The sequence below is a fragment of the Rutidosis leptorrhynchoides genome, chromosome 4 (genome assembly GCF_046630445.1).
Source record: "Rutidosis leptorrhynchoides isolate AG116_Rl617_1_P2 chromosome 4, CSIRO_AGI_Rlap_v1, whole genome shotgun sequence".
NCBI classification, from domain to species: Eukaryota; Viridiplantae; Streptophyta; class Magnoliopsida; order Asterales; family Asteraceae; genus Rutidosis; species Rutidosis leptorrhynchoides.
In genome coordinates, this window is record NC_092336.1 from 542,192,423 (window position 1) to 542,202,725 (window position 10,303).

At 32.7% G+C, this 10,303-nt stretch overlaps 1 protein-coding gene and 1 non-coding gene across 8 annotated transcripts; one reads left to right on the forward strand and one right to left on the reverse strand.

Moving 5' to 3' along the window:
* The first annotated feature begins 5,876 nt into the window (after positions 1-5,876).
* Positions 5,877-5,956, forward strand: TRNAL-UAG (transfer RNA leucine (anticodon UAG)). The gene has a single exon. It is a non-coding gene; the product is annotated as a tRNA-Leu (tRNA).
* A 315-nt stretch (positions 5,957-6,271) lies between these two features.
* Positions 6,272-10,097, reverse strand: LOC139845111 (uncharacterized). 7 transcript variants are annotated; one of them, XM_071835335.1, is made up of 12 exons: positions 9,492-10,097; positions 9,293-9,335; positions 9,119-9,202; positions 8,852-8,909; positions 8,606-8,750; positions 8,309-8,405; positions 8,170-8,230; positions 7,630-7,744; positions 7,255-7,298; positions 6,971-7,035; positions 6,618-6,862; positions 6,272-6,500 (listed from the first exon to the last, which is right to left on the reverse strand). In XM_071835335.1, exons 8-11 carry the CDS (start codon positions 7,734-7,736, stop codon positions 6,773-6,775), a joined length of 306 nt encoding a protein of 101 aa, XP_071691436.1. In that variant the 5' UTR covers positions 7,737-7,744; positions 8,170-8,230; positions 8,309-8,405; positions 8,606-8,750; positions 8,852-8,909; positions 9,119-9,202; positions 9,293-9,335; positions 9,492-10,097; the 3' UTR covers positions 6,272-6,500; positions 6,618-6,772. The 7 variants fall into 7 exon arrangements, with proteins under 7 accessions (XP_071691436.1, XP_071691441.1, XP_071691440.1 ...); XM_071835340.1 differs by lacking the exon at positions 8,170-8,230 and having other exon boundaries at positions 8,309-8,400; XM_071835339.1 differs by lacking the exon at positions 8,170-8,230.
* Positions 10,098-10,303: the final 206 nt, after the last annotated feature.

Genomic DNA, 10,303 nt, shown 5'->3' on the forward strand with positions numbered 1-10,303 from the left:
TGTATTTCTCAGGTGCTTAGACGATGTTGCTTCCGCTGTTAGACTTGCTATCTTGGTGTTTTAGACTTGCTGTTATGGACTTGCTGTGTTAGATTTCCGCTGCATTACTTAGAGATGTCTCAATCATGGAACTTTTATCTTGCATTCGTAACATATGTTATTTTCAAATAATGACTTTGTAACGACCTTTGTGTCACGTTATCTTTTGTAAACGCTATCTTTTTATGAATGCAAACTGGTTTTCAAACATCATGCAGTACTTGACCGTGTAAAGATCCTGTTGTTGACGAATCGTACACGATGGTTTTGTACGGGGCGTCACATTAGCCATTAGGGGTATCTTCATATTTTTACTCACTTGAGAGATTTATTACCTATGACTTTTTATGCTTTTATTTGTCTACCACCGATGATCTGGATACTTCTGGCGATATTTTTACTTTCTTTGTCCCCTAACTTTAGATATGTATGGTAAATAGTAAAACGGACATTTTTTTAAACGTATAAAGTGAAAAGATTGTGATTTTTACATTACTAAACAATACACTACTATACAGGGGCGGACCTATGTATGGCAGAGGAGGTGCCCATTCCCAGTGAATTTGCAATTTTTAGTGCAAATTTTGTTGGTTTTTCGATTTTTCCTCCGGTGAATTTTTTTTTTGCCTCGAACCCTTCATATTTTGTCCCAAAACATTAATAGTTTGCCCCTAAATCTTGTATTTTTGCCCAAAAATCTTCAAATTTTGCTTAAAAAACTCTATATTTTGTCCCAAAACTTCCATGTTTTGCCAAAGAAAAAAAATCCCTACATTTAAAAAAATATTCTCCACCAGTGAAAAAAATTTCTAGGTCCGCCACTGCTACTATATATTATACGATATTAGATATTAGATATAGTTTAAAGTACAATACACATAATATACAATATAATATATAAGTAATAAGTAACATTTTATCATCACATTCTCCACCAATTACCTTTTGCCTTTCTTCTTTAAAATTGCACGCAATTAAATTTATTTTCACCGTTATTAATAATTTAATACTCCTAGTATTCTTTCTACAACAGTCCAACATTTTCAACATGATTACGCGCGGACACTCCACCCGAACAACATGGACTATTTTTTAAATTACAGAAAGTTAAGGGACTTAGGGTGCAAGTTCGGGGTTAAAGTGAAGATTTCATATTTTTGTAGGCACTTTTCTCCAACAAAAAGAATGGGAGTAATCTTGAGTGTCGATGGTTTGAGAGTGAAGAAGAAAACCTAGGATTTTGAAAGGTTCAAGTCATCTATAAGGATTGTATAGTTTAACTAAGTATCATCCATAAAGGAGGAATTTAAAACTTTACATAGCATCACCTCTTTCACCTCCATCATTTTTTTTTTTGTAAGAAATGCTAATTTTCCATGTTTTGTTTATTTTGGGGTTTTACCAATTTATGTTAGCTATGGGGTGATTTTGGTCTTGCAATGCTAGTAAAAGAGTTTGCTAGTGTTAAGAAATAATTTGTCAATAATAGTCTTTAATTTGAAGATTGAAAGTTACCATTTTATTAGATTTCGTTATGTCCAGCAAAAAAATTTATGTTAGTCTTCTGTTATAAGAATGACTAGCTCTTTAACATGATTTTAAGTTAAAGTGCTAACCATTTATGATAATATTGTTTGAAGTAAATCAAGAAAAATTATTTAAAAAAAAAAGAAAGTTACATAACATATGTCATGTAAGTTGTATTTAACCAAAAGTATATAGGTGTTAAAATGGGTTGGGTAGGAATTATCTATTTAATGTTTTGTAGAAAGAAAGGTGTGTGAAGCATCACACCTCTCTAAGATCACTCCCAACGGGGCCCGTCCTCACTCCTTCTTAAGCTCCGCCCTCGAGGGCGCCGATGGCATTCAACCCGCCCTCGGCCGCCCTCATTTCTCTTTCTTCCTTCCGTCCTGCCTCATTTCTTCCCCAGGAAATTTTGAGGACGCTTTTTTATCTCTCTCTTACTTTTTGTGCTTTATTAACTTGTACAAAACCATTAATAACTTGTACATTAATTAATTAATTAATTTTGTGGGTATGTGATGGGGAGGAAGTATGTAGTGGTGTGTGATGGGGAGGAAGTGAAAAATAAATGGAGAGAGAAAGCTGATGTGGCGCTGATGTGGCGGTGTGTCCTGGGGAGGAAGTGCGTCATGGTTGGGAGTGGTCTAATCAAAGAAAGTAATATGATTAGTAATTAATGTATGCATGCATGCATGCATGCATGCATGTATGCATGTATGTATGCATGCATGCATGCATGTATGTATGTATGTATGTATGTATGTATGTATGTATGTATGCGTAATTAGTTTGCTAAGGAGTTGCTTGGTGTATACCAAATTGTGAACGCTAATTTACAAGGTGAGTAACCATCTAGATTCTGCCTGAGTGGTATAATCTCTGTGTTGATTCCAAGTCCATGTCCTTAAAAAATAGGCGGGGGTTCGAATCCAAGAGGGAGTGTTTTTCTCCAAGGTTGTGCATTTAGACTTCACTTATGGTGGGTGGGATGTAGTTAATCTAAAGCACACCGGGTACACATTGCGTGAAGGTGTGTGAGGAGTTTCTTCCTAGCGTGTGTAATGTGTGACAAATGAGAGCATTCGATGTCGAAATGGTCGTTCAAAAAAAAGTTACAAAGTGAGTATGTGGGTGGTAAATGGGTCACACATCATTGTCTTGCATTTTTGCAAGAGGTTACGTGTGATTTTAAGGGGAGAGGTCCCCAACTTTTAGTTTAAACTAGTCGAGGCTAGTGTTGGTAGGTGGAATCAGCCTTGTGCGGTTACCATGATGTTATTAGGCTACGGATATGCTAACACGTCCAATAGTAAGCTTTAATGCGTATGTATACATGTATGTTTTCTTTAGTTGTATTTCAAGTTTATTTACACTTATGTACTCAATACACGAAATGCTTATTCCGTTAAGTTGTTTATGTCTTGTTTAGGTGAAATCGGTTCAAGTGCGAAGGGTAAGGAGAAGATTTAGCAAGCTAGCTTAGACGAGTCGTTTTTGATAAGTGTTTGTTCAATGTCCTATCCCTGCAAAGATATAACCACTTAATAGTAACGCCGTTTTGTTTTAAATGAATGTGGGTTATTGTCGCATGTAACGGTAAGAAAACTAATACTTTAACCCTTTGTCGAATATCATTTTGAATATTGTGGGCATTATGATAATCTGATGTATTTTGATCATAATAATTGTGATGACATGTGTTAAGCAAGTTATATGTGGATGATGTAAGTTTAATGGTCTTAAAACTTTTGGGTTAAGTGTATAAAGATGTACGAAAGTCATTTTGGGTCAAAAGGTGTTCTTTTGGGTCAGAAAGCATTACTTTATGGTGTAAAGCGGGTGCGTGCCGCGCACTATGTTTTGAAAATGGAACAGAACTTTTGCTTCATGGTGCACGCCATGTAGAATTACGAATTGCGCTCCGCCATTATCACTGAAAAAAATTCACGAGTCAATGGTGTTTCACTTTCATGCATAGTAATCATCGGTTCATCATCTCACTATAATCTTTCAGATTCTTAGCACTTTTTCATCTAATTTTACGATCATCAGTTATACCTTCATATGTTATAGCTTTATAATTAAATTTAAAAAAAATTAATTTAACAACATTATAGTTCACATCGTCCATGACTAAACTAATCAAATAGAAAGTCAAGGGGCTTGGAAGCTTACCCGATAATTAAAAAAATGTTTGGAACCCTAGGTGTTGAAGTTTCACATCTTCACATAGAATTCAATTTCACTGGATCCATGTTGGAAACAACAGGGCAGTCGTTCCCGTTCCAAAGTTCTTGAATTAGCTATAGAGATTGAGCGTCCAAGGCTCAAAGATTCAGGGCCTTGATTTGATTGTTAATAAAATGAAATCAATTTCAGGGCCGTTAGCTTCCACAATTTAATGACATATGCACTACGAGATTGTTTCCTTTCCCTCAGTCAAGTTCCTCATTTAACTTAAAAAAAGGAAGGAGCCTATTTATTTTAAAATTTAATATTAGTATAAGCATCGAGTTTAAGAATATTCACATATATATTATATTAAAGTTTAAAAATTTCGGACTAGTTGCTCTGAATTTTATGTAACCGTAAAAATGAAATTTATAACCATTTGAGTTATGAGCATTTAGGTTTTTAAATAAACAAAATCAGAGTGTGTATACAAATGATATGACATAAGCGGTGTCACCTTACAAACTCTGCGAGTTTGTACCATTTTTGGTATATGAAGATTGTTGTTAACATGCGTGAATCACTATAAATAGCGATTACCACTCAATTATAAAATGGCAGTTACTAAAAAGTAAAACAATTCAAAGCACGTTAATAATAACTCTAAATTTTATGTTATATCTTTGGGTGCTCGGTTACTCGGTTTACGGTTAACATGATTTATTCGGTGTTCAAAAATAATTGTGACGATCAATAACCGAACCAAATTCGACAAAACCAAAAAAATCCAACCAAATATGAAATCGGTTAATACGGACCGGTTTCGGTTAAACCGAATTGAAACTTATAGATAAAAAGTGTGATTTTTTTAAAGCAATAAAGACCGATTAAACTACAAGTATACAATTGATATAATATTTCTTGCCAAACATGTATTACGGGAAGTAGCCTAAGAGTATACAATTCATATTTAGAATCAGCAATAAAAATTAGGTACATGATTTCAATTTTACAGCATATAGTGAATTTATAGATAAAATTGATTAAGTATTTAATATATATATCATAAATAAAAGTACATTTTGATTTGAAACCAAATGTTAATTAGACCAAATTCAAATCAAAAACCGTAAATATTTTTTGGGTGAAACTAAAAAACCAAACCAAGACCAACTAAGCCAATCAATCCAATTTAACCAAATCAACTTAGCCGGTTTGTCAAAACTCTTTAATGCACACCTCTAGTTATATCATTTTCAATAAAAAAAAAAAAGAAAAAAATATATCATGGATCAATTAACGATATATTTTCACTCGTTCTGCAACGTTAGCCCCCCAAATCGGTCGCTGTAGTTGGCTCTTTCCATTATATTTTGGGCCTTACCAAGAGCGCGAAGCCCATTAGTGGCAAGTCAGGGATATACGTTTTGTAACTGCGTGATTTGATATTTTAAAAATGATTAATTAATAAAATTGATTTAAAATTTAATAAAAATAAAATAAAATTGATTGAGTCATTGAGGCCTATCAATCATCAATCATCGATCGATCATTCACATTAAAAAGCAACAAAAATGTGAATTTTTACTCAATTTACACCGTCACCTTTTGTAAACGGAAATCGATTGAGGATTTTGTAAAAAACTTGGATCCAGAATCCTGATTACAACTGCTATTGTCCGTTCGCCTATTTGCTTTTTTCGACTTTTATGTAAATTCAAATTAGTACGGAGTATTAGTTATTTGTAATTTTATAGATTCGCACTTAGCAATTACAACTTTGCATTAAATCATTTCCGTAGTTCGTTTGGATTAATTTGTTTCAAAACTGATTATGAAATGGTAAACTAAAGTTATTGATTACACATTTGTCATTTTATCTTTTCGATCACTAATTTTATTATAGTCAAATAACAGAAACACGTCAATAGCTAGATGATCATACATGTAACAATGAATTGTGAGTTGTGACAGTTCATAATGACAAGAGAGTTACTTGAATGTATAATTCATATTTAGTTAAGTAAAACTTATGAACGATGATTTAAGATATACTATGTAGTATGTAAGTGTAGTGTCTCACGTACTCGATAATATGGATTTTGTTAAGATACAACTTGGACATTTTGTTGAAACAAGACAGTTTGGCCGAGTGGTCTAAGGCGCCAGATTTAGGCTCTGGTCCGAAAGGGCGTGGGTTCAAATCCCACAGCTGTCAATTTTATGTTGTAGTTTTTTCTTAAAAAAAAAAAACAAATTACACTTTATTAATCCGTAAAAAGCAAATTACACTTTAATCCGTGATATATACTTAACTAGATTTATGAGCCCGTGCGTTGTACGGGAACTCATCCGCAAGTATTATTTGTTTTTAAACTTATATATGAAATAACATTATTTGAGGAAAATTGTCAATAGTGTTGTTGTGGTTGAATTAGTAAAATACAGTATGTTTTTGTAAACAACACACATTAGTAAAACTTTGATAAATTATAGTTCATACATAGATTGATTACAAAACATAAAGCCGCGTATTGATGTAAACGTGATTTGTTGTAATGTTAGCAATGTTACTATTTTCATCTTAACATTTTCCGAATTAGCAATGTTATGGTACCTTTGAAGAAATCCACACATTATAAAGTTGTCTCGTGCAACATACTATGTAAATGAATACAACGTTCTTCACATTATAAACAGAGATTCACAAACTTTTGCAAGAGTAAAAGTGCTCTATCCATGGCAGGATTCACAACGGTTACCTATAAACAGAGATTTAAACAAATGGATCAAACACAACTTTAAATTCTTAACTTGATGAATGATCATTAACAAATTGCACATGATTTCTAATAGATCAAATAAGGTCGGAATCTTACTTGCAAATATGCCAGATAGGCATCTATGATGTCCTCGAATGTACTTTCTTTATCATCCGTGAGCCTGCATAGAGAAATACATATTACATATACATATGTATATATAAAAGTGTGTTGAAACATTTATGCAGAATTTGCATATAGTTATACAATACTTATGTTTGGTAATAATTGGTATGTTTAAGCGCATATATCTCAAAAAGATGTCGTGCATTGGGACCAAGGACCTCAATAATCAAATACCACTACAAAGAAACAAATAACAGCAATTAGTTGTTCAAATTCAGATACTTATGCAACCGAAGCATTATATAATAGCACAAGGATAGTCAAAGAGATATATATGAGTTCACCTCTGACCGGCTAAAATAATCTGTAAGCAATTTACTTTTGCTTGTGGTGGGGTCCATCCAAATGTCTGCAATATACAACAAATCATATATTTTAGGAATGGTGGAACATGCAGCTATAATCCAAAGTGTGCTAGCGCTTGAATAAATACTATTCTGAATGAGGGAAAAATAGATAAGTAACTAACCATCAATTATAATTTTCATATGCTTTCATTTTACATAATTAGAAGAAAAAAAAATGAGAAATCGAAAACCCAAAGACGGATGGAAACAGTTGAAGTTACCCCACAGGAAATGAAAATGTCGGAAAAGCCAAAATCCATATAAGCTGCATATGAATAATAGTTGCGATGTAATTAGAGGAAAAATCATGAAGCATGGTGTGTAATATATGCATTATTCTAAAAGTTGAAGAGCCTATACAGAATACAACTATCTTGTACATAACATATAACACAAAACTAAATGATTTGATCCATAAGCCCGATGACACTCTACTATACATAGGCGTGAGTTACTTATTTATCAAAATAAAAAGGCTATGCACAAGTTGTAAAGTGGCCTAAATTCCATTTTTATATTTTCCACATAAAGAATCCAAATTAAAATCAAAACTTTAACATAAAATCTTTTAGGTTGAAATGTATTTACAAAATCACCTCACAATTAGCTTTTGAGTACATGATTTCTTCCGCTTTAAGAACCACGACTCGAAGCTTATCTTGTCATTCTTTGATCTTCCTGTTTGCTGAGTTCTGGATTTCATCTACAACCCTAAATAAAACACATAATTACATTACATACATAAATATGAAAAATAAAAATAACCTTCAACTCATGCAAATAACATAAAATCACTATTATTCAACCAACTCGTACAGAGTTGTACAACAAAATTAACACAAAGGCGTTGCTTTTAATGGTCTTTTTTTTTACATTAGTTTAATTTCAATCTCAATGCATCCCAAAAGATCTATCAGTTACTAACCTTAATATTACCCCAAACATCCAAGTTAAACCCAGTAATTATAGTTTGAGCATTTTTCGGAGTATTTTTTTATTTTTGCCTGAGATAGTGATGTTTGGGGTACACTTGCCACCTCTACATAAATACTACGTACCATTTAAATGCATAAACGTGTTTACCAGAATATAAGGTACATTTTCAATTGCAAGAACTTCAAGGAAGTTTAACTAACCAAAAACGAGCTAATAGATGATTCATGTGCACTCGATTAAGATCAATATTTGCTGTTGTTGCTGCAGCCCACGATCCACAAATAACCATTTTAACACATAACAATACCATATATATCGTTAACCCGATGGAATACTTACCCCATGAAGTTTGGTAACTGAAAGTGGCTCTCCAATGGAAACTCCACTCATGTATAGTGATTCTACCATATACCACTATACCAGATGGAATGCTATCCTATACATGAGTAGATTTTGTGTTAAATACATAGAAAGATGTCAACACGTAATGATTTAATCACATAAAATATGCACCCGAAACATTGTACTATTGTCAAGAAAAATGAGAAGTGAACTCTTGATATAAGTTGTTTGCTGAAGTATCTAGCATGAAATATTACCAATAACTATCAATAACAAAAACGTTTTAAGCCAAACCTCGATAACATAGAACTATATTTCCACATAGACCACTTCCAAACCTCATCATTACTCAATCTTCTAGCATTATAAATTCTTTCAAAGACACACCTCCTGCAGCATAATCCGTCACAATAGCAAGGTGGGTTGGGTTAAGTACCACCTATAAAAACACCATAAATTTAGCATACCCCATCTTATATTTAGCATAGTGTGCCTTACAAACTTGTACACTTGTGACTGTAATTTCGACAGGTAATTTACCTTCCCCTGTATACTCGAGAATCTTCTAAACCTTATGCATCTGTCCTCATTCAATATTCTGCAAAAATGGGCATCATAATATCATATAAGTAAATACTATGGCTGGAACAATACAGATACATCTTATATGGCAATGTACTATAATGATACCATCTAAAGTCAGATGACCAGATATAATAGAATGAAGAATTTCTATTACTCAGTTACAAAAGGTGCAATAATTAAGTGCAAGTAGCATAAAGTATTAATCGGACGACAAATACATACCAAGTTTAATGTCAAGGTTCCAGTTTTATCACAACAAATTGTGGTTGCAGAACCCATGGTTTCACACGCAAAGAGCCTCCTAACCTGCATTTGCACAATTAGCACCCAACATCTAAAAAGTTATACATAAGTCAAGGCCAAGAAATCTTATGAAGACACTATCATAAAACCCACCAATGTTTTTTCAGCCATAATTTCTTGCATCAAGAATGCAAGCCTGTAATGATGAACAAAAAAGTTATTCAAAACTTGATTTAATTGTTTATGCAAGCCTGTAACGGAAGGGATCAATTAAAAAGTCGTAAGAAATTACAGTAAATTAAATTTAAAGAAAATGAAGAAAACACAAGATTATAAGGAATAGGTAACTTACGTTAATGTAACAATTAATGGAAGCCCTTCTGGCACCGCAACAACAGCAATGGTGACCTATATGTTCTTCGAGAATTAGTATTGTTTAAAAAGAAACCAAAAATAACTACCTCCTATACCCACTATATCATATTCAGATACTAAAAGTTAACTACGACAATCATCAACAGATGACTAAACTTGCAGAAAACACATACCGCAACCCTTCAATGAAAACCAATTAACAACAAAAATGACTATTACCGATATCAAAATTAAGAAGAAGATGAAGGTAGATGTCGTCAATGGTGACAAAAAAAAATTAAATTCAAAATAAAAATATGAAATCCACCAAACCCTAACCTTGATTTCAATGACGATACATACATATGAAGAATACATATGAAGATAAAGTAAGCAGAGACTAAAAAAATCGACCTTCAAATTTGTTTCAGATGTGGAAGAATCGGCATTTTGTGGAAGAATCCTCAATTTGTTTCAGATGTATGTTTAGTTTTAATGATTAGGCTTTTGTTAACCCTAATTTTCCGATTGAATTATTGAGATATAGGGTTTGTATTCGATGGGTTGTGGTGATGAAGAACGATGGGAGTTGGGGTTTGTATCGGGTGGGTTGAAGAGACGAAGGAGAAGAATGAAGGACGTTCGATTTTATATATATATATATATATATATATATATATATATATATATATATATATATATATATATATATATATATATATATATATATATATATATATATATATATATATATATTAGCATGATTAGGTGTTAAATGTAATTAGGAGAGTGATTAACATGTGCGATTAG